The 23,796-nt window shown below is 33.4% G+C and overlaps 3 protein-coding genes across 5 annotated transcripts; 1 reads left to right on the top strand and 2 right to left on the bottom strand.

Moving 5' to 3' along the window:
- Positions 1 to 68: 68 nt before the first annotated feature.
- Positions 69 to 3,932, bottom strand: LOC111686124 (ADAM 17-like protease). Of its 2 annotated transcripts, XM_023448432.2 has the most exons (14): positions 3,810 to 3,932; positions 3,337 to 3,576; positions 3,153 to 3,274; positions 2,948 to 3,089; positions 2,638 to 2,894; positions 2,381 to 2,575; positions 2,097 to 2,235; positions 1,544 to 1,779; positions 1,084 to 1,483; positions 947 to 1,013; positions 776 to 872; positions 608 to 713; positions 388 to 547; positions 69 to 322 (listed from the first exon to the last, which is right to left on the bottom strand). In XM_023448432.2, exons 1-14 carry the CDS (start codon positions 3,886 to 3,888, stop codon positions 286 to 288), a joined length of 2,277 nt encoding a protein of 758 aa, XP_023304200.2. In that variant the 5' UTR covers positions 3,889 to 3,932; the 3' UTR covers positions 69 to 285. The 2 variants fall into 2 exon arrangements, with proteins under 2 accessions (XP_023304200.2, XP_046805629.1); XM_046949673.1 differs by lacking the exons at positions 69 to 322; positions 388 to 547; positions 608 to 713; ... (2 more) ...; positions 1,084 to 1,483; positions 2,097 to 2,235 and having other exon boundaries at positions 1,600 to 1,779.
- A 725-nt stretch (positions 3,933 to 4,657) lies between these two features.
- Positions 4,658 to 23,517, top strand: LOC111686134 (ubiquitin carboxyl-terminal hydrolase puf). 2 transcript variants are annotated; one of them, XM_023448449.2, is made up of 25 exons: positions 4,658 to 5,162; positions 5,988 to 7,178; positions 7,239 to 7,944; positions 8,060 to 9,083; positions 9,371 to 9,792; positions 9,855 to 10,316; positions 10,381 to 10,653; positions 10,715 to 10,874; positions 11,088 to 13,959; positions 14,023 to 14,098; positions 14,158 to 14,341; positions 14,409 to 15,040; positions 15,102 to 15,225; positions 15,298 to 15,485; positions 17,876 to 18,146; positions 18,211 to 18,393; positions 18,465 to 18,864; positions 18,922 to 19,027; positions 19,090 to 19,261; positions 19,332 to 19,522; positions 19,606 to 19,958; positions 20,169 to 21,156; positions 21,227 to 21,350; positions 21,438 to 21,651; positions 21,727 to 23,517. In XM_023448449.2, exons 1-25 carry the CDS (start codon positions 5,120 to 5,122, stop codon positions 22,860 to 22,862), a joined length of 12,495 nt encoding a protein of 4,164 aa, XP_023304217.2. In that variant the 5' UTR covers positions 4,658 to 5,119; the 3' UTR covers positions 22,863 to 23,517. The 2 variants fall into 2 exon arrangements, with proteins under 2 accessions (XP_023304217.2, XP_023304211.2); XM_023448443.2 differs by having other exon boundaries at positions 21,227 to 21,353.
- LOC111686152 lies at positions 17,001 to 17,601 on the bottom strand. Its single transcript, XM_023448459.2, has 2 exons — positions 17,358 to 17,601; positions 17,001 to 17,293 (listed from the first exon to the last, which is right to left on the bottom strand). The coding sequence occupies exons 1-2, from the start codon at positions 17,577 to 17,579 to the stop codon at positions 17,117 to 17,119; spliced, it is 399 nt and encodes a 132-aa protein (XP_023304227.2). The 5' UTR covers positions 17,580 to 17,601; the 3' UTR covers positions 17,001 to 17,116.
- Positions 23,518 to 23,796: the final 279 nt, after the last annotated feature.

The following is a 23,796-nucleotide window of genomic DNA, read 5'->3' as shown; positions in this document are numbered from 1 at the left end:
AATATCTGTTTATGTGTACAACAACTACACGAATATCTGTAGAATCATTATTTAGTTTTATATGAAAAATTGTACAGAATATTGTTAGCTTCACAAATAACTGAATCAATCAGTTTTCGAAATGTTTAATTTATTTTATAATTTAATGGAAAATTCACTTTATTTAATATTAAAAGACATTTGAGCCTTCAACGAGATTTAATCATAAATAGATTAAAATTTCAAATAATGAATACATACATATATATTATTTTATGATAAAATTAATTTTAATGTTTTCGACAATTACATGCGTGCTACGGAAATTTTTTGTCTTGGTACTCTAAAAGAGAAAAGGAAATTCTCATTAATGGTAATACTACTTACTGCTGTATTTTAACTATTTACCTTATATGTATTACTCTACGCCTATCACTGGGATGTATTAAATCTAATTTTTGGCTCCAATCAATTTGTTTCAATTCATGTCGTAATTTTTTACGATCAAAATATGAAATAACACAGCTGGCCGGTATCCAAAAGATGGAAGTAAAAAGAACAACGGCAACTGTAAAATAAATGGAAAATATACACGTATATTGTTAAAATTAGCTTAGTGTAGACCTACCAACAATATTATCCTTTAAGAATCTTAAAACTCTATTGATATTTATTTCCTCGATTATATCCCAAAAACGTTCAACCACATCTTGTATGGTTTTTTCGCAAACACCCTTTTATTAAAAGAAAAACGTTAAATAGGATTTTCTCTTAATTGTGAACGCCTTAAACTTACCTTATTACAAAATCCTTGTATACAGGGTGTACCATCTGGTAAAACATCTGGCGGTTCCACAGGAAAACAGGTTTCATTAATACTCATGCGACAGCATCTAAAAAGTTACCGAAAATATATGTAAATAAAAGTATTACATTATAAAATAAACTTAAAAAACTACTCAATTACCTTTTACAAGCATCCTGTATAATATCACACATACAACTTTGTAGACCTTGGGTTTCACAATAGGGTACTAAAGGAAACAGCAAATTATTGTAAGAAAATCCCAACTCCCAAAAAAGTTTCTCTAAAACAATACTTACTGCATTTACCATTGCGACACTGTCCTCTCTCCTGACAAATAGTACCATCATCCATTGCAGGTGATTTTGGACATTCAGCATGAGTACCCGTACATCTAGCCTCACGTTCACATGTCGCATAGACTTGTTCACGACACTTGACACCCGCCGGCATAAACTGACAATTCTGACAGCAGGGCGAATTCTTATCACTGCATACAGCGCCCTGATTACGTCTTAATTTACAGTTTTTATCACAACAGGCATCATTATCTTCGGTACCCAAAAGACCAGCATCGCATTGTTCATCACCCTCAACACGTAAATTGCCACAAAATGATTCTTCGGGTTCGGAGAAGCAACGACCCGATTTGGCTTGTAAAACTTTACGTATTGAGCGTAAAGAACAGGGAGAGAATTTCTACAAAACAAATTGCAATTTAACGAACATTAAATGTTATTTGTAACAAAATCTATTTACCTTGTTATTAACATCATATCCACTAACGGAATAGGTGTACATTAAAAAGCTGCCGCCTTGTGAGGCACTAGGTGAACATTCCGGTATATCGGGATCATGTTCTGAACCCCAATTATGACCAAACTCATGGGCAGTGACTAAATCGGCTTCACGTGTTATAACACGTTGACCATAATGATTACGTGAACTACTTAGACCGGAATTCAAATAGAGCGTATAACCATTTTTAAAGTATTCTATGAGGATAAAGGGTAAAATATTTCGTAAAAAATTGTTGAAAAATAAGGATTTGTTTAAGTGAAAAGAAAGTTTATAATTATAATAAAAATAAAATGTGCTTCTTCATGGGTTTAGAAGTCCGTCAAATTTCCGTAAAAATAACTTTAAAACAATAAAAACAATAAAAATTATAATTTTTCCTTAAAATTTTAAACTATTACTAACTAAAAAATTTCTGAAAACTAAAATTTAAAAAAAAACAGGAAAACTAAATTCAAATGAAATATAATTTGAAAAAAAAAATAATCATGAAATTTGAGTTGTTTTGTTTAACCTGGTGTACAAATGCCTCCAACAGAATTACGTCTAGGTGAACCAACATAAGCTAAACCCAAAATACCGCCTTCAAATTTTAAATCCGTAAAAAGATGCGCTAAACAAAAGTCTTTATGACTATATTCACGAGAAAATACCTTAATTTTACGTTAGCAAATAAATGATTTTTTATTAAGAATAATTGAAGAGATAAAAATATGATGAAATTTAAATATTGAAATACATGAGATGAATATTATTTGTATTTAAAATAAAAACAGATATGAAAAGTATTACTCTTACCTCTAGAAGATTACGAACATCCCATTTCTCTCTAATCATGTTATAATGAGCCTCTCCACCTCTTAGGCGTGTGGGCTCTGAATGAACCACAATTTTTTTAATAACAAAGCCCATACCCTTAAAGCCTTCCTGATCGGAACGGTCTTGCCAAACAGTATCATTGTAAATTTTATGAACACGATCAATAAGACTTATCTACAAAAAAAATTCGATTAACTTAAATTACGAAACAATTCAACATGTTTATAAAAACTCACCAAATAATTTATAGTGGTCTTGGTATTACCGCCACCCATTTCTTGAAAGAATCTATAGTCGGCCACCAAAAGTAAAGGACAGCGAGTTTTTGTGGGTGTATATTCATATTGATCAGCTTGACGTTTGCTCCGTTTGTGAGATTGATTGTGAGTCAAAGGCAAAAGATTGGATTGTTCATGTTCATGATAATTATGACGATTATTGTCAATATCTAAATTTTTTGATTCTTCCTCATCTTCGTCATCGGTTTCAAGTTCTAGTTAAAACATAAAATTAGGTTTCTTATAATACAACTTGCAAAATCCTTACCTAAACCTTCCTTAACATAACCACAAGTTAAGGGGGCTGCTCCGGACTTTTCATCGCCATGCGGATGTTTTACTTTGACATCGGATAAACGATAAGCCACCATGGTATTTTCTTTGGCAGTAGGCAAATGACGCCAAGAGGGCTACAAAATAAAAGTAAATACATATATTTTATGTTCAGTTTTACTTAAACATTTGTCTTTTACCTCTACATGATATGTTTCATCTGGTAAATTGATGGACATGGTCATCAAACCATTTTCTATGTGAGCTCTAACTTGTGAATCGATTTCTCCAAAAACACGTCCCGTAAAAAAATTGTCATGATCTGTTCGAAATGTTTTCATTGCTATTTATTGTTACCATTCTTCTAGTTTTATTTTCGCTTACCCAAATGTACAATGGTCTCATTGCCATCACCATCTACGGTATAGGCCTTAAATTTGCTGTGTAGTACTTCACGATGTGGATGTAATATCAAACGGAAGTTCTTACCCAAGGCTTTGAACTCCACCTCTTTGATAGTGTTGTAAGGGTTGTTGCTGTGCTTAGCACCCCGTTTTACAATACGATGTTCAACATCGTCCTTGTGAATAAGCTCAAAATGTTTAAGGGTACGATGAAGGGAATCTTAAAATATAATAAGATAAAATTAGTTTTAAAACTGAAATTTTCTATAAAACTTATATTTTTTGCTAAATAAACAATTTTGTTTTGTATGCAAACACAAATGCAAGGGGGTTGCAATTTTTCACCAACTTTTTCACAGACTGTGAAAAAAGTCATTATTTCTTTTTTAACTTTCGCCAATTTGCGACAACTTCAATTATTAATGTTAAAGTAATGTTTAATTTATAATTTACCAGCATTTTCAATTAAAAATATGAGGAATATTATTAAAAATTTTAATTTTTTACACAGCGTCTGATAGTTTGTTATCATTGTTAGTAAGAAGAAGCACAAATGAAAATGTGAAGAAAACAGTGTTGCCAGTAATATTCAAGAACAAAAAAAAAAAAAAAAAAACGCAAAATGGACATCATAATATTCAATCCTATGTAATTCCTATAGTATGAAGCATGATAAAAATATTTTTATCATGATATGAAGGTATTAGAATTCAAACATGATATACTAATTGTTATTAATATATCTTCATTTTGAAAATATTTTTCATATCATATAGAAAATTTTTGATCGATTTTTGACTCTTGACTGTTTTGTCTGGAATAGCCAGACAAAATCAAAAGAATAATGACGGTTATGTGTGGTTAATAAAATATAAAAGAAGATTCAAATACGTATCTTCTTAATCAAAATTTGAGTAGAAAGATTTTGTTTAAAATACATATATTTAATAAAAAAATATATATTTAATAAAAAATATTTGAAAAAACTTTTCGAAATATTTTAATAAAAAATTTTTAGGAAAAGTTGTTAGAGATTTAAAGCAGAAAATGTCTTTTTAAAGTGAGTTTAAGTCAACAGCTGCGTTAATATTGCATGCCAAATTTAGCTATGTCAAAAAGATGTATAATCTTAAATTTAATTTGTAACGGTCTATTTTTTGCATTCTTTCTTCTTTCATTCCATTGTATAAAAATGCAACAGTGAAAGTATTTGAGTAATGAGTACTCATTAAAGAAGAAGAAACAAACATTCGATAATTAGTATTCAATAATCCAAGTACTAAATACATTTACAACACTATTGCACTGTTTGTTAGAAGAAAAAATTTGTGAGAGAATAAAATTTTTGCAAAACTATATACATATAGAAAAATAGTGAATGAATTTTAATAAATTTATGTGAAACAAGAAATATCAAGCACAGGGATGCTGAATTTATAAAAATCTAAAAAGGTTTTTTCCCCGAAAACCTCTAAAAATTCGAATGGAAAAGGAGAAAAAAATCCTCTATGCAGTTAGCGAAGAAGACGACGACGACGAAGAAGTATAGAAGACAGCGAGACGACATAGACAACGACAGCAGCAGCGAAGTAGAAAAGAAGACGAGCAGACCAGCAGTAAAAGTAGAAACGCCAAAAAGGCTCCAATAGAAGAAGAAAAATCCAACAAAACGGAGCACTAAACTGACAAACAACTAAAGGGCAAAAGCAGCTGTTTAGCAAAAGGATTTTTGCAAAGAAAAACTATTAACTAATACGAAAAACATGTGTGATATTTGTTCAGATTTTCAACAATTATTGGAGTCGTGTAAGTTGCAAAAAAAAAAAAAAAAAAAAAAAAAGAAAAACAAAAAAGTTGTTAACTGGCTATCTAAATGATAGTTTGTTGGTTGGTTGGTTGCATGAATGGTTGTATGTTTGATTATGAATTCTACTAGCTGCAAAAATGAAGTGTGTGTACAATTATTGGCTTTGTGTTGTTAAGTGGGCGGTATAGTAAAAAAAGAGAGGGGTTTTTGATTTTTTGTTGTTTGCTTCGTAATTGTTTTACAAAAAATGCCGGTGATATTAAAGATTTTTATCAGATTTATTAAATTTCAAAATTGTTAGAAATTAATTTTTGTTATTTAAAATAATTCTTCTAAAGTGTACATATTGATCTCAACAGTCCAATTGTGAACAGAAATACAAAAAAAGTTTTGGGTGAGAAAATTTTCTAGGGTTTCTTGGGTTCTATGGATCCGGAGATATATGCAGGATCCTTTGGTTTGAAACGCGCATAGAAAATATGAAGATAATCTTCTATGGATAGTAAAATTTATTTAGCTTACTGGTCCCGCAAAGAACGGTCCATCTTGATGTCTTGTATAGCCAAAAAGAAGAATACTACTAATGTACAATAATTTACTTACCTAGAAGTGGATCTGAAAATTTGTATAAGAAAGATTTAGATATTTTTCTAAAAGACATTTTAAAAGTATTTTAAGCAATTATTTAGTGATGGCTTAAACATACAGTGTAAGCTGAAAAAAATCTATCCTAGCTTTACTTTATAACTAAACAAAAAGAATTTGAAAAGCTTTGCGTTATACTTTAATCCATTTTCCAACCATTTTATTTTCTTCCTTTTCAGATGAGGCTCGCATTATCAACCAGGATGCCAAACATGCGATTCTTTATAAAAGTGAAATTGAAACAGCATTTGGATACATACAAGCCTGGCCTCAAAGACAATGTATGTGTTTATATCGAGATGTTAAAAATTTTGAGCGCTTTAATTTGGTCATACAATCAATGATCTACTTGGCGGTTCATCATTTGAAACACATCAAAAGACTCATAGAGGATTATAAGAAAATAACAGCTAGTGCCGCACAACTTGTGGCACAAGCTCAGCAAACAGAAAAACAAACAGATAAATCTGAAGAATCAGGAGCTGGAACAGCATCGACTGCTTCTGCAGGCTCCAAAGAAAAAGAAAACAACATAGAAACCAAGGAAACGGATGTAGATAAAACTAAAACAAAAGATGAAATAACACAAAAAACTACTGAGAAAGCCAGTAGTAGTGGTTTATCATCGCCGGGTGATGATAATGCTAATAACAACAATTCAATAACACTAACGGCCTCACCGTCGTGTGCAACATCTTCGGTACAGAGTTCACAAAGTTCCTGTGCAGCATCGACAGCATCTTCATCTATGACGACGACAACAACATCGTCATCAGCCGCATCGTCGTCGTCCTCATCAACAACATCACAACATACCGAAGAACCTTGGATACTGCCAGAAGTGGAAAAACTCTTATTACTCGTATCCAAAGTATTTTTACTTAATTTTCCACTGTACATAGCCTACAAACATGGTACTCATGCACGCTTGGATGATATTTCTACCGAGGAAGTACAACATTTGTCCATATTTTGTGATCTTCATGACAATGAAATACCAGTATATTTGCTGAGAAACACTAGTTTGTTTTGTAATTCGAATGGTTTTGCTGCCATGATGTTGTGTTTCGATCAGGCCGATTTACCAGTGACCACAGCACACGCTATAACCGCAACTGTCTCGAATATAAAATTATGGTTACATTACGGCTGTATTGTACAATTATTTGTACCATTACGTAGTAAAATTTTACAATACATGTGTAAATTATCCGATCAAAATCTAAGAACAGCTGCCACAAGGGCCATGGCGGATTTTGTTTGGTCTGCTGTACGCGATCCCTTAGATGCCTCGGTAAGCTTTGATGTTGAAGGCTTAGCTTTGGCATTTAAATATTTCACATCGACTACACTAACAATGAGATTGGCTGGTAAGTTTAAGCAAATTTGAGTTTTAAAATATTTTCTCACAATTACATCTATATTTTTAGGTATTACCCAAATTAATGCTCATATTAATATATTTGGCGAAATCGAATCAGTGGTGGGAGAAGTTGAAGTGGTGGCGAATAAAATCGGCGATTGGTTGACAGAAAATCAAATAATACAACACTTGTTTGGTCCCAATCTTCATGTCGAAGTTTTGAAGCAAGCTCATGTTGTATTAAACTTTCTTGCGGTCGAAAATCAAATTACCGAAGAACACATTAAACTTATTTGGCAGGCTACGCAACAGCTAAAACATTGCTCCAAAACTATATTTGATATCTTGCCATCATTGGTTAAGAACTTGGCACCCAAACCGGCCATGTACTTGTATACGCTCTTGTGTCGTATGGATCCCAAAGAACATACTGAACAGAGTATTTATATAGCTTCGGCATTAACCAAACTTATATGGTCACGCGATAAAACACGTTCACAAATGAGTTTGGAAAATGAAATCATGGCTGCAACTAGTTCGGATAGCGGCAGCATGGATGGCAGTAATTCCGATGAGGGTAACGGTGATGATAGCAGTTTAGCTAGTGCTCGCAAAAGTCCCATAGATATTGAAAATGTTTGTTCTTCGGATACTGGGGTGACACCATGCAAACAGGCGAGACGCAGGCGTCATGTATGTGATCCCACAGAAGAGAAGGTCAAACAAATATCGGAAGAAGAATTAAATATGATTAATTCGAAAGTTGATATGAAGTAAGTAGTGGAAATAATTTCGTTGTAATAAAGTTGTAGATTTTTTCGTAAAGAAATAAAGTATTCAAATTATCAAGTTACAAACTATTACTTATTCCTTCTTTTTTCTCCACAGAATGAAAAATCATCGCATTGTAAATATAATTGACAATTCAAGCAGTGAGGATGATTTGCAGAAAGGAGCAGTTAACATACAAATGCATCGTAAGAAATCCCGCAAACGACGCAAGAATAACAACAATCTACCCTTGACACGTTTAGCTTACGAAATTGTTGAAGCCATTTGTGATGGAGGTGAAGATGATGCGACAAGTGATGATGCTGATGACGCCGATGATGGTGACGGTGAATGTGAGCTGCTTAACGATAGTGACGAATGTAGTGATCCCGGCCAAGTACCCAGTGCCGTACTAAAACACCTACAGGGTGAGGGACCCTATATACGAGCTATAGCTGAAACTCATATTAGTGAACTTTTAAGCGGTGCTGAGAATGAGGGTAGCTATTCATCGCCCCTTAGTAATAAATCAGAGAATTTAGACGGTTTCGAAGTGGAGGATATTTGTGAGGATGAAATTGCTCAATTGGTTAATGCGCATAGTCAGCGTGGCAAACCGGCTCCAGCCATTTCTTCGTATGTCTGTATCAATAACCAGCTTGTCGAATATACTCCTGAAATGATTGTTAATCTTAATCATCCTCAAGAAGTCGGTTCAATGGTAAATCAGCGTGTCAGCCAAAATACAATGCCTCCAGCTTTTGCAGCAGCTGCTGCAGCCATGGCTGCTGCTCATACGGCAATGTCTATGCAAAAAACTGAAGCTAATGTTGCTGCAGCTGCTGCTGCATTGGCCGCTGCAGCTGTAGCTACTGATAATGCCCAACAAACCTTGGTTGATTATGGAGGACGTCTTGTAGAGGCTAAAGTTAAGCAACAAATGATGGATTTTCAAGAACGTGCAAATGCTTTGGCCGCAAAAGCCATTGCTGCTGGAATGATTGATATTAGTGGTGTTGCTATGAAAGAGAGTAACAAAAATGTTCAATCAACATCTCCACAACAGCCGACATTTAAAATTAACGATGTTTGTCAACCAGGAAATACATTATTGTGGGATTTATTACAGGATGATAAAATTGTAAGTATAATGGAATTGATTTAATTCAACTTTTTCTAACCATAATGGAACAAACATATTTGATTTTTAAAAAGTTCTTCATGCATAAGCATTGAAAATTAAAAAAAAATATTGTATTTGTCTTTACATTGATTCATTTTTACATTTTGTTCAAAATTACAAACTGAATTTTGAAAAATCATAAATATAATTTGTAGTTTTAGTTGTGTCCAAATTCTTCAATATTTCGAACATATACTTTTTGATTTTTGAGTTTTCGAAAATGATTAATACAATCTTGTTTTCAGACCCAACTTGGCGAATCTCTTGCATTGGAGGCAGAAAAAGCTTTAGCCACACTTTTATGTTTCAGTAACGATCGTCAGTTGCGTACGAAATTCATTGAAGGATGTTTACAAAATTTGGCAAATAATAGAAGTGTTATCGTATCACTGCGATTATTACCAAAACTGTTTGCATCTTTTCAACAATTTCGACCATCTGATACACATCAAGTAACCATGTGGGCTGAGCGTCAACATCGCATGATGTACCATTTCTTTAACAACATTAAATATTATGCCAAACGTCATATGGAAATTCTGGCCGGTAAAGGAAATGAACATCAACAAACCGATTTATCTTTGTATTCTCATAAGATACAAGTATCGGTGCGTTTGCAATTTTTGTCTTCCATATTTTCATCAATGGGTTCTCCCAAGAATTTTCGGTTGGTGAACAATTTTTTTTTACTTTACTTACATCTTTTCTAATATGATTTTATGATTTCAGTTTAAGCTTAGAACAGGTTGATGCCTTGTGGGAATGGTTGGCTCATGATCCTGAATGTGCCGATTGTTATTTCTCTTGGCTGCAATCACAAGCCAAAGGTGGCGAACAACATGCTTTAGGCTTGGAAGCATTACAACATTTATATTTGAAAAAGTTACCCGAATTACGTCCCGAAGAATTTACTATGGTTGGTTTGGGTCTTTTTCAGCAGCTCTGCAGTTTGGCACGCATGGCTATAGCTCATTATGAAAAACAAACAGATTCTATATCCACAAATTCGTCCAATATAGTAGGAATGTTTCATTTATGGAAAATAGCTTTGAGAGCTCATAACACTGAAGTATCTCTGGCCGCCATACAATACATAAATATGTATTATATGGGTCAACAATTGCGTTTGGAAAAAGAGTTTGTTTCACAGTGCATGGAGAATCTGGTGCAGGCAGCAAATGCTCTGGAATGGTAATGATTTTGGAATGGATGGAATATATTTAATTACAATTTATAATTTGTTTTATACTTTTAGCAATAATGAAGATGACAATGCTTTAATGTGTGTCCAACGTGGTCTAATGCTCTTAAATACACATTTGGAAACTTTTCGCCGTCGTTATGCTTTTCATTTGAGACGTTGGGCCATCGAAGGTCAAGGCATTGGTTCTCATAGTAATTTAAAGAATGAAGGTTCTGGTCCTGCCATACGCATTATATTACAACCAGCTGGTCTGTCGGAAAAATCTATCTTACATATGCATGCATGTGATTTAATAGCAGATTTGAAAGCCGAAATTTCGAAATGGTAAACATTAATAGTTTGCAGTTTAATCTTAGAAAAATTCATTTTTTTTGTTGTATTTAAGGTGGGAAAATTTACAGGGTACTTCAAATTCGGGAGTATCAGCTCCAGTTTTAGGCCTTCTATTAAGTGAAGGACCTTTGCGCATTATAACACAAGGACAGGAATTGACTTCGGAATATGATGAAAGAAGTTTGGGTGATGCTGGTTTTAAAGATAATCAGGTATTTCAATATTAATTTTTCAAAACATTTTTTTATTAGTTACGTACAATGATTGTACGACTTATTGTAACACGGATTGGCATGAAGATAAACATGAATACAATTTCGAATAAAGAAACAAATTTCAAATTTTATAGATTTTTTCCAAGAATTATATATTTTTATTTCAATGTAACAATTTTTGAAAACTATAAATATTAATTTACTTTAAAGATCGTTTACGTTTCCCTGGGTGGTCGTGGTGCCCGCCGCAAAGAAACGAATGTTGATCATCCCTCAATGCAACCGCCACCGCCTAAGGAATGTTTACCCACAGTATTATTGCTACAACCAAAGTATTTTGAGAAACTATTTTGCCTCATGCAAACTTTGGGCGATATGAAACCACAACCCAATAATTTGCAACTACATACCAAGGCTCAATTACTGTCCCGTAGAGTTTGGGATATTTTAGCCATACTTCCCACAAATCCCATGATTCTGGATGCATTCAAATGTTTAACTAATGACTTGACTATAAGTGAACAGCTGGAGACGGAAGATGCCAAAATTAACAAACGTAAAGAGATTAAACAGAAACTATGTGAATTGTTGGATCCTACAAATTTACAGAAATTCATGTATTCTTTGCACATAGTCGAGAGCTTAGCATTGAATAGTGTTTTTCAGCAGCGTGGAACACCCTGCTGTAGTGGAGCCAATGGCAATGTTATGGCCATGGATCAACAACATAGCCGAGTTACACCTGTAGGAAAAAATAAAAAAAGTGGAGGTAGTGGTGGGAGTGGTAGTGGTGGCGGTAGTGGCTCTGGTTCTGGTAGTGGCAGCGGTGGTGGAGGTTGTGGCAGCAGTACCGCTTGTAGTGGCAGTAGAAGGCGCATGAGTGTAGACTCATCTTGTAAAGATGATTCCAAAAAATCAACTAATAGTGTTAGTGAGCATCATAAGGAAAAAGAATCAATTGATTCGATTAATCAAAAAGAATTAAATTCCTCTATGGCTACGGTAAATACCTCAGAAAGTGATCATCCTCACAGTGATCATATGTCTGTGGGCACCAATGACAAAGAAAACAATCCCGTTAAGGCTGGTAAAAAACATAAAAAGTCTGAATGCAGCAATGTATCATCAACGCACTCCTCGATTACACAAATGGAATTGTTTAACACTTCTATATTCGACACAAAATGGAGTGAAACTTTCATCAAATGTGGTGGTCTTAAACATCTCTATGATATCTTCATATCCGGTCAGTTACAACAGAGTTCTTATCCCAAAGAGTTGCTGAACGAATGGCGTCATGATTGTTTGGCCAGTCTATTGCGTATAATTTGGCTTTTGGGTTTCGAAGAAGATTTTCATGAAGATATGTTAGTGTCTATATCAAAACCTAAAGATTTTATGCTGGAAATGATGTCGGTCGATCCCTGTTTGAAACGTTTATCGGCCATACTGAATGATGAAGCCTATTCGAATTATTTGGCCACCACCTCCGCTTATCAATATCATCATTTGAGGACAGGATTTTGGGGAAGAGCACAAGTTGTTCAATTTGCCATGAATATAATGGTTAGTTTTGTACATGCCTCTTCGGATGCCCGTTGCTCTTTGTGGGCTCACCCCGAATATTGTAACTGGGTGCAGAAATTCATTTTAGAAGATCCAGAACCAGCTGTAAGACGTGAAATATGTGCTGGTTTATATCGCATCTGTTTGGGTAACTCACAATCATATCAACTGTTATTGGCTCCTTTATTAAGAAAGTTGATTTCTTTCTTATCTGTGGCTGAGAAAATGACTTCATATAGTCATCATAATCCCTATATGCTAAGTGATGATGGTAAGGAACCCTATGGACCAGCATGTCGTGATTATTTCTGGCTTTTAGCTAGACTAGTGGATACCTTATCACCAGAAATGGTTAAATCTTCATTGGAATCATCTTCATTTAATGAAGAGGCCATTGATATAGAGAAACTTTGTCAGTCTGTCGCTCAAAGTATATTAACCAGAGACTTTTATGAGACACGCTATGGCATGCAAGATGATGGTTTAGTTGGTTTAATAAATCTCATGTCGAACTTAGTGAAGTATGATCCCACATTTAAATTTAGCTCCAAAGTTTTACAGTTTATAGAACAAATATTTGAGTTCTTATTCGATATGCCTTCGCCTCATAATCGACAAAAACCCAAATGCAAATCAGCCACCTCAAGAGCTGCTGCTTATGATTTGCTAGTAGAATTGTGCAAAAATTGTCCCAAGAATTATATATTTTTGCACAGCAAACTATTGGCCCAACATACCCCCGGACCTAAACCTCCTTATCCTTGGGATTACTGGCCTCGAGATGAGGGTCGTTCAGAATGTGGTTATGTGGGACTAACGAATTTGGGTGCCACCTGTTATATGGCCTCTTGTATACAACATCTTTATATGATGCCTCAAGCTAGGGCAGCCGTCTTACGTATACCACCCAATAAAGCTCAAAAACATGCTCCCACTCTATTGGAATTGCAACGTATGTTTGCCTATCTTTTGGAATCCGAACGTAAGGCCTATAATCCTCGTTCATTCTGTCGAGTCTATCAAATGGATCATCAGCCTTTGAATACGGGCGAACAAAAAGACATGGCTGAATTTTTCATAGATCTCGTATCGAAACTAGAAGAAATGACACCGGATCTTAAAGATTTAGTTAAACGTTTATTCTGTGGCACTCTAAGCAACAATGTAGTCTCACTGGATTGCGATCATGTCTCACGTACTGCAGAAGAATTCTATACTGTACGCTGTCAAGTGGCTGACATGCGTAATTTACAAGAATCTTTAGATGAGGTGACCGTTAAGGATACTTTAGAGGGTGATAATATGTACACTTGCTCACAATGTGGCAAAAAGGTTAGAGCTGAAAAGCGTGCTTGTTTTAAAAAGTTGCCGCAGATTTTATGTTTCAATACCATGCGTTATACATTTAATATGGTAACTATGCTCAAGGAGAAAGTAAACACACACTTTTCATTCCCAATGCGTTTAAATATGTCTGATTATGTGGAGAAAACTCTAATGCCACATCAATATAAAGGTGGGTTTTAGGTAATAAAAATCCAATCAATTTAATTAATAAATGTTTTTTATAATTTTCCAGAGGATCGCGAGAAACGTAGAATGGAACGTGATAAGAATGCTGACGATTTGGAAGATGATTTAGAAGAATGTTTAGAGTAAGTTTTCTTTAAAAGTAATTATAGAATAAACAAATATAAATAATATTCTATTGCAGATATGAATTGGTGGGTGTGACGGTACATACGGGCACGGCAGATGGTGGCCATTATTATAGTTTTATAAAAGAACGTAACAAATCGGCCATGCAACATGATCGTTGGTTTTTATTCAACGATGCTGAGGTAAAACCATTCGATCCTTCGCAAATAGCGGCCGAATGTTTCGGCGGAGAAATGACGGTAAATTTGAAATGAGTTTTAAATTATTTTTTTTTATTTTTCTTAAAATTAAAATAATTAATTTTAGAGTAAAACTTATGATTCGGTGACAGAAAAATATTTGGACTTTAGTTTTGAGAAAACTAATTCAGCTTATATGCTATTTTACGAACGACGTTTGCCCGAACATTTAAAGGAAAAACATGCTCATCTTCTAGCCTCTCCAACGGCTAATACTACTTTGACAAAATCAACTGTAGCGGAGGAACAACAATGCAATATTAAAGTCAATGAAACTTTAAAGGAAAAGCATGACAAAAATGAATCGAATAGTGAACTTAATTCGAAAATGGAAGTAGACGAAGAAGAAAATAATGCAAATAAAACAAATACAGCCAATTGTGATAAAAATAAAATAAATGATAAAGATACTGAAAGTGAAGAAAAAATAGATGATGATAAGAAAAAGGAGGAGGAAGTTGTCAAAGATAAAGTTATTATAAAAGAAGACGATAAGGCAAATAATAAAAAGGAAAAAGAACACGAAACAGAAACGCCCTCAACTTCAACAGGTTCTTCTCCCACATCCTTAACAACAACAGCTAAACAAACTGAAAATCCTTGGAGGCCACAATTAAGTAAAGAACTGGAGGATTGGATATGGCAGGATAATAGGCAATTTTTACAAGATCGCAACATTTTTGAACACACCTACTTTAAGTGTGTATTAATTATTTTTTTCTTTAATGTTCTATTAAAAATTGTCTATTCTTTATTTCAGTTTTATGTGGCAAATTTGTGGTCATATACCACAAACTTTAATCGCACAACAGGATGTTACTTGTATGGCAGCCAAATTATCGGTTTCATTTTTCATAGAAACTTTTATACATGCCAAAGAAAAGGTATGCAAAAGAAAGTTTGAATGCATTTTAAACAGATGATTTATTTTTCTTCTATCTCTATCTCGTTTTTAGCCTACTATGGTTCCTTGGGTGGAATTGTTAACGAAACAATTTAATGCCAGCCAAGAGGCTTGCGAATGGTTTCTCACCCATATGTCTATTGAACCTTGGTGGCCGGTCCAAGTTTTAATACAATGTCCCAATCAAATGGTTCGTCAAATGTTTCAACGTTTAGTTATACATGTTATACAGAGACTGCGGTGAGTGTTTATGATCTATTCTTATTTTTAGTTTTTTTTAATGACCTTGAGAAGCTTGATTTAAAAATGTCTTTATTTTTACAGTTGTGTAAATAATTAATTAGATATATTTGCTTACATTTGTTCCAATTATTAAACAATCAAAAATTATGATTGTGTTTCATTCATATACTTCAGGGTTAAATTGTTTATTTGAATTGGATAATATTTAAAATACTATTTAACTTCTGGTTGTTATTTGTTTTCTATAGAAATATACATATTCAAAATGTAGAGTAAATCAATAAAGAATAAATCGTTTTGCTTGTTGCAATAAATTTTTTAAAATTGTCTCCCAAGTTGAAATATTTGAAGAAAAAATAGTATTTTGTAAGGGATTTGGTATTTTAGAGAAGTTGAATTTGATTACCATTACGTTGGCATTAAAATAAATCTTTAACCTTTATCATATCTTCTTTCTTATTCGCGATTTTCAATCTATATGACTCGATATCTAAAACACTATCACCCCAATCGCCAATCTTCATTTCACGTAAAATATGTTCCCTTTCAATTTTTTCGTTCATTAACTTTTTTGTCCCTGTTATGAAATTTGTTGATGGAATTTTGTAAACAATGACTAGCTGTTACATACAAAATTAACTATTGTGAATGAATTGTTCACAACAAGTTCGCGATAGCAATTTTCCCTTCGAGGGAAATGAAAATTTCAAGGGAACAAAATTTTCACTTCTATTGGATATAGGGGTGAATATGATGGTGAAATTATGAGGCCATCATATTCAAATACAGTAGGGCAACTGTCCTAGAGTACAGAGTTTGAGACTAAAACTTATAGGTAAAATATTCCACGATGAACTGGAAAATGTAGGAGGATTTGACTTAGGCGATATATTAGGTTTCATCAGGGGAATAGCTTCAAGATTTCCCTTCCATATCCACTTCCTGCAATTCTTTATGCGGGGAAATTCTTACTCTTCTCACTTTTTCACTCTCTCTAACTCTTCAGACTTCCTTCAAATATTCTTGTTCTTTATTAAAAGGAATCACAATGAACCTTTTGGGTCTCCGAGTCGATTATTCTCTTTCATTCAACCTTTTTAAACTAAACTAGAGATTACTAAAATAATATTAATTGATCCTGTTACTACGCCAAATAAAAAATATTTGAATCGATAACAAGGGTCCATAAAAGGACCCATAGACAACATCAGCATGCTAGCACAATATCTAAGCATATATGACACCAGCATGCTTGTACAATATTACTTTTTTCCAAAAATTTGTGATGTAAAGGTCCGTTACGAATAATACAAATATTGCAAAGAACTGACCCCCCATATACAGTACAAGAATGCTGACACATTCACAAAAATATCAAAGTAATTTTAATATCACACAATCAGATGGTACAATCGCACCACAACCCCATAGACGTTCAATCTCTTGATTGTGCCAGCATGCTTGTGTTGTGTATGAGGTCCTTAAGTATTAAAAAAATCATTTATAATAATTTAAATTATATTTTATTTAATTTTATATATAATTTAATTTAATCATCTGTAAAACTCTTTTTTCAATATAAGCTTAAAGTGTTAATGAATAAGATTTAAATAATATTAGCGCAAAATTCAATCAATCGTGGTCTTTTCACTATTATCTACGATTTCAACAGTTGTCTTTGAAGTAGTAGTAGTAGTTGCGGCTGCTCTTGTAGTAGATTTAGTAGTTTTTGGAGGAGCTGCACTGGTTTTCTTAATATTACTTTCCGGTATCAAACTATTTAAGCCCAACATATTATTAAAACTCTGAAATTAACAAGAGAAAAGTTTTAAATATTGATCAAATTTTTTTTAGCTAAATTACTCTTACATTTGTCATATTTTCCAATAGTTTTATAAATTCCTTTGAACTGTTACTTATAAAAGTTGTTATACCATTACAAAAGGATGTTGCCTGTTCCTGACTTTGCCAATTATTAAAAAGCTCTGCAATATCGTTATTATTATTGGCATTTTTATTAATAAAAATGGGAGAACTTAAAGTTTTTGTTGTAATTATTGTTAGTAACAATATAGTTAAGAATATTTTCATTTTGATGTTTTAGTACTTTACGGTTTAGCAGATAATTTAAAACTGTTTTATGTTAGATTTTATGATAAAGATTTTCTTAGTTTAACTATTTGATTATTTCTGTTTTTTTTTGCGGATAAGAAAACATTTGTTTAAACAGTTTTTTAAAACGTAAACAGTAAACTTTTAGATCGTTTAAAAATCAATAATTTCCCCTTAAATATTTTTGCTAGAAAAAACTTTTCAAGTAAATTTTAGTGTATATTTTATGCTTTCAAAAAAACCCTTATAAATCCAAATATTTAATCCTCTTACAGTTCATCACATTCGCATTTGTACTTGAAGACAGAAAACGATAACGATGGTAAAGAGATCATTGGTAATGCCTCTTGTGTTACACGTTTTATAAGTTCCTTAATATTACTTATGGAACATGGTGCTAAGGCTCATTTAAGGCATTTATCAGAATTTTTTGGTTTATTGTTTGAATTCTCACGCATGGGTGATGAGGAGACGGTGTTTTTGCTGCGCATTGGTGTTATTAAAAGTGTGGCTGATTTTTATTTGGGCAATAAGACACATGATAATGTAAGAGGGAAATATTTTGTAATAATAATACAAAATTTATTTAAATTTAAATTTTCTTCAACAGCTGGAAGTGGGTTCTGATAATGATGACAATTCTTCGGATGAAGCCTTATCGGTTGATAAAACTAGACCTGCTTCTTTGGATAAAATGATTGCTTTAGTTGCGAGTTTAGTGGAAAGATCAAGGGGACAAGATTTAAGATTAAAATTATCCACCAAGGATTATAATGCTATAGCGGGAGGAAAAGTAATTGCAAATTATAAATCTATACTTAAGAAATTGCAATTTATTAAATATTTTCTTTATTTTCATTCCAGGGTTTTCCTTTTCTCTATCAACAAATCAAGGATAATATTAATCCTCATCAAACTAAACATTTGATACATGCACTCTGTCGTTGGGATGAACGTTTAGCTAATCAAATTATAACCATGTTATTTGCCTCCGTTACCAAACATACAGAATTATGTGGTCCTTTCTTTAAGCTGTTGACTTTATTGACCGAAACTCAAGGTGGTCCTTCGGGTTTACCGTGTTTCTCACAATTAGTTTTACAGCGTGTCTGGGATGCAGCGGAATATTGTCCTCAGTCAGCTTTAGATTGGTTAGCTTTTCAGGCTCCCAAAAATAAAATAGCTCATGCTTGGATCTTGCAATCGGCTGATACTTGGGTAGAGCAATATTTATTAGCTCATCACAACTCCAGAGTTCGTAATGGTGAGTTGAGATATCATTTAATTTGTTGATGGAACTATTAATAATTTTAATTTATAGCTGCCGCTTATTTATTGGTTTCTCTGGTACCCTCACAACCTTTTAGAGCCAATTTCCGTACACATTCTTTGCATAAATTATCCTCCATTTCATCTTATGTATTTCGGTAAGTTTAATGCCTTTAATTAATAAATAAACATAGTTTTTGAATTTCTTTTAAATTTTCAGTGAACTTAGTAATGATGCTCAAATTATCTTACATACAATTATTAATCTGTTATTGCGTTTGCTGCGTGCAGCAAGAGCCTATGCCGATATTGGTGTCCATGGCACCACAAAACTAACATCATATTTTAGCCTTTTAGGCTATTGCATGGTTTCTAAGACTGAAAAAGTTATGGTAAGTTATTTGATTACAAAACTCTGTTATAAAACTTCAAAATAATCTGATAAAATACTTAAAATATTAGATGGGACCGTATATGCGTGCATTATGGGATCTGTTTCATCCTCGGCTATCAGAGCCTAGCGTACCGGCTCATCATAATAAACATGCTTTATTAGCATTTTGGCATCATACCATTGTTGATTGTCCAGAGAATGCATTAATAGTTGCCAACTGTCCAGAAATAACAAGAAATATAGCATTTAATTATATATTGTAGGTTATCAAAGCTAAATTATTTGTTTTTTAATAGAAAATCAATATTTAATTCTTTTCCAACAATAAAACACTTTCCACAGGGCTGATCATGATGATTCGGAGATAGTGGCTTATAATCGTGCCATGTTACCCGCCTATTATGGTTTATTACGTTTGTGCTGCGAACAGAGTCGTAGTCTAACACGCCAACTCGCTGCTCATCAGAATCTGCAGTGGGCCTTTAAGAATATCACACCACATCCCACACAATATGCTGCCGCTGTTGATGAATTATTTAAATTAATGACTTTGTTTGCTACCCGCCATCCCGATGCTAGTGATCAAGAAAAACATGAAGTCACCACATTCCGTCGTACAACATTGTCGGCCTATTTAACGGGTCTAGATGCTAGAGTCTCTTGGGGTACATTAATAAATGCTTTTAGAATATTGGGTAAGTAGCTTGTTATTACATTTAGAAATTGTTATGAGTAAATATAAACATTTGTAAATGGTTAAAGCATTATTATGGTTGTGGAATTGATTCCTTACTGTTGAAAATTAAAAAAAAAAAAGAATTATCAACTCTTTCCCAACTTCCGCTTTTAGTTTTGCATTATTTCTATAATTAAACTCTTCGATTTTCTTTTTTTATCCTCTTTAGTTGATAACGATGAAGATCGTCTACTTGTCATTTATAATGGTGGCATTGAAATGTGTTTTGAAGCTTTGCACACACTACATTCCATGCATCATGAAGCCACTGCCTGTCATGTTTCCGGTGATTTACAGGAATTACTTAGCGAAATGGTTTTACTATTGAGTACTTTACGTTTAAGTACACGCCTAGATAGTCCCACTAATAAGAAACAGCAACAACAATTGGAACAACAGGTACAACAATTGCAACAGCAACACCAGCAACTATTACAAAAGCAACAGGAACAATTAAAACAACAGCAACAACAATCTCCACAAACGCCACAACAGACAGCACAACAACAGAAAGAGAAACAACTGCAGCAGCAAATGCAACACATACAGCTGCAACAAATGCAGCAGCAGCTACAGCAACAACATTTCTTAAGGCAACATCAACAGCAAACTTCATTGCTTAAAGGTCTGCCAGATGCTGTCAAACGATTGGCCACCTTTTTGAACACCTACAACCCACCCGAAATTTGTAGACTTTCGCTTGAAGTACTTAAAGAACTAGTACGTAATCCAAATTTGGATGTAACCACCATTTTGGCGCCGATTCTTATCAATTGTCATTTATCGGTGGCTAATGCACCCACGGCCATAGGAGCTCTGGGATCATACTTTCCCCGACGTGGTAAAACCACTTGGCCAACGGTAACGAAAAATATGCCTAGACCACCCAGGCCTATGGTACAAATGTGTATACCGCATAGTGAGTTTTTGGAAGTTCAACGTGGCGTGGATCCGGAATACGATGCCCAAATTGATGCCTTCTACAGGCCCTATCATGATTTTTTGGATGTTATGATGCGCATGGCCGTTAATACCAATCAATTGAATGATACTTTAGTTAAATTATCATGTTTGGTAGCTATCGAAGCGGCTCCCTTGCATTTCAATTTATTCCCAAAGTTTTGGGTCGGCATTTATAATAATAAAAGTACCAATAAGTATGTATTTCTTTTTTAAATTAATGAAATTAAATTGAAATTTATTTTTTTATTTTTTTCGCTCTTCAAGGTATGCTGAGTTATTGATAAATAATCAATATTTAGTTGAATATATTCATATAATATTACGCGGCTGTAGAGTTTCCCTAAGTGATCAATATATAAGAGCATTTTTGGAAATTTATTATCCTAAGGTGGTGAGCTAACGATTTATTTCCATTTTTTTCACTTTTTTTGAAACTATAAATAAACCTTTATTAATCTTATTTTTTATTTAATAGATTTCATCACAATTGCCAATTGCTCGTTTGTTGTATTCCATAAGTTATTCTATGCATTCGAAGGAAGATTTGGATGAATTGTGTGGTGATTTATTTGCTATACGTGTAATTGCTCAAGGTACTGGTATACCCACCTCTGTGCGCAAACAATTAAGAGGATCTCTAAAGGCTTTACTCTACAAGAGTGCACGTTATCAAGAAATTGCTGAAAATGGTAAGAACTTCAAAATTTGTTTGCAACTGTTTCCAATTTCACAACATTTTACTTTTCTCTTTTTATTGTTAACAGAACTTTATCAAAATAAAAAACTTAAATTAGACAACAACGAATCTAAAGAAAAGTCTGAAAATACGGCAGCCAAAGAGGACGTTACTCCAACAGCAGCAGCGGCATCAGCTGCAACAACAGCTACAAAACAACCACAACAGGAACATGGCTTAGAAAGTTCCCAAGAAGCCATGGACACAACGAACAATGATGACAACAAAGATGTCAACAACAGTAAACAACACAATGATAACGAAGACAAAATTGACAGCCAAGCAACCGACTTAAAATCCCAAGAACAGAAAGAAAACAAAACAGAAGAAAATATAGAAAAAGCCAATAACAATACAACGGAAGATGAAGAAATGAAAAATGCTACAGACAAAATAGAAGAGCCTAAAGAAAATGCTAAGGAAAGTGGTAAGTTAGAAAATAAAGATGATGAAAGTGCAAAAACAGAGGCTATAAAATCTCCAGCTAAAGATAAAATGGACGTAAATAAAGAAGACGAACCACCTTCTACATCTGCAGCGGCCGCAGCTGCAGTTGCTGGCATCAATGCTAACGCAGCCACGACCACCACCACCACCACCACCACCACCACCTGTGCAACACCGAAAAATATAAATAAGAAAACTGCCGAAGATCGTTTAATGGATGAGCAAGATAAACGTATTAAACTCTTAATGACCATGGAAACTTATATTAAAAGCATTTTATTGCTAATGCAAAAAGACGAAAATAATTCCCCAAATGCCACCAACAGTAGTCAGCCCAACATGGATGACAGCATGGAGAGGGAACAAAATACTACGCCAGTACCCGAGAGTAGTGATGAAGGTGGTTGTGGTGGCAATAACACTTCACAAGGCAGTGCCTTTCATGTTAATTGTTCATCATCACCCGATCAACAGAAACAGCTCGATTCTCAAAAAATAGAATCGCCTGCAGATATGGAAGCCAGCACTTCGGCAATTAAAGATTCAGCAACAGCTTCAGCTGATGAAAAAACCAACGCGAAAACTGTTTCCCCAGCCACTGAAACGCAAAAAGCCAATAGTGATGATATTATTACAAATACTACTACTACTACTACAACTTCTACTGCTACTACTACGGCCTCAACGTCCACGGCTGCAAATACGCCGCAAATTTAGTTATCGTTTAATGATTTGTTAAATATTTTATTTTTTGGCAAAATGCTAGATTAGCAGTGCTAAGCACACTTTAATTATTTATAATGATAATTACCCAATTAGTTTTAAGTTTTTCCTTTTTTATTATTAGAATTATTTCAACTATTTTCTCCCTACTACCAAACTACTGTCTTGGGTTTATTTTTTTTCCTATTTTATTTTATCTTATTTGTAGTTTTCTTTTTAAGCTTTAAACTCGGTCTCTTCTTTTTATTAAGCTTTCTTGTACATGCATAATGGTTTAAAGAGAGAACACAATTAAGACAGATATTTTATTGTGCTTTTAATCATTGATAAACTTTGATTAATTTGATGTTTAAAAAAAGACTTACATTTTTTAATGTTATTTAAATTGTAAATTTTTTTATTTGAAAAATTAGATTAGATATTTAGTGTTTAAATTATGTAATAAACATGAAACGAATTTGAATTGAGTGTGATAAAAAACAAAAAAAACAAATATTTTCTACTAAATTATATAGAGCTAAACAAAAAGTGTAGAAAATTTCATACATTATTTTACAAAACTTCAAGTTGTTTAAAATATTGAATGAATTCAAACAAGAACATATTCCGTATAAAAAATGTTTGTTCTTTACAACTTAAATTTGGCAGAAATTTTGGACAAATCAGATTATAAACAGTTAAGAAAGAGAGAGAGAAAATCTTAAATCTTACTTTATCATGATTACCAGGCGTACTGAGATACTGCTTTTTTGTTAAAAAAAAAATAAATTTTAACAAACAAATTTTTACCAGAAAATTTATTAAAATTTCAATATTTTAAAATTTAATTATAATCGAAAAGATCTTGAAGTATCTACAAGATTGTCCTGTCGAAAATATTGAAACATTAAGAAAATTTTTGTAAAAAACTGTAGCTCATCTAGCAAGT

The sequence above is a fragment of the Lucilia cuprina genome, chromosome 4, assembly GCF_022045245.1.
Source record: "Lucilia cuprina isolate Lc7/37 chromosome 4, ASM2204524v1, whole genome shotgun sequence".
NCBI classification, from domain to species: domain Eukaryota; kingdom Metazoa; phylum Arthropoda; class Insecta; order Diptera; family Calliphoridae; genus Lucilia; species Lucilia cuprina.
Note: the sequence above shows the minus strand (reverse complement) of the source record. Positions and strands in the feature narration are given on the sequence as shown.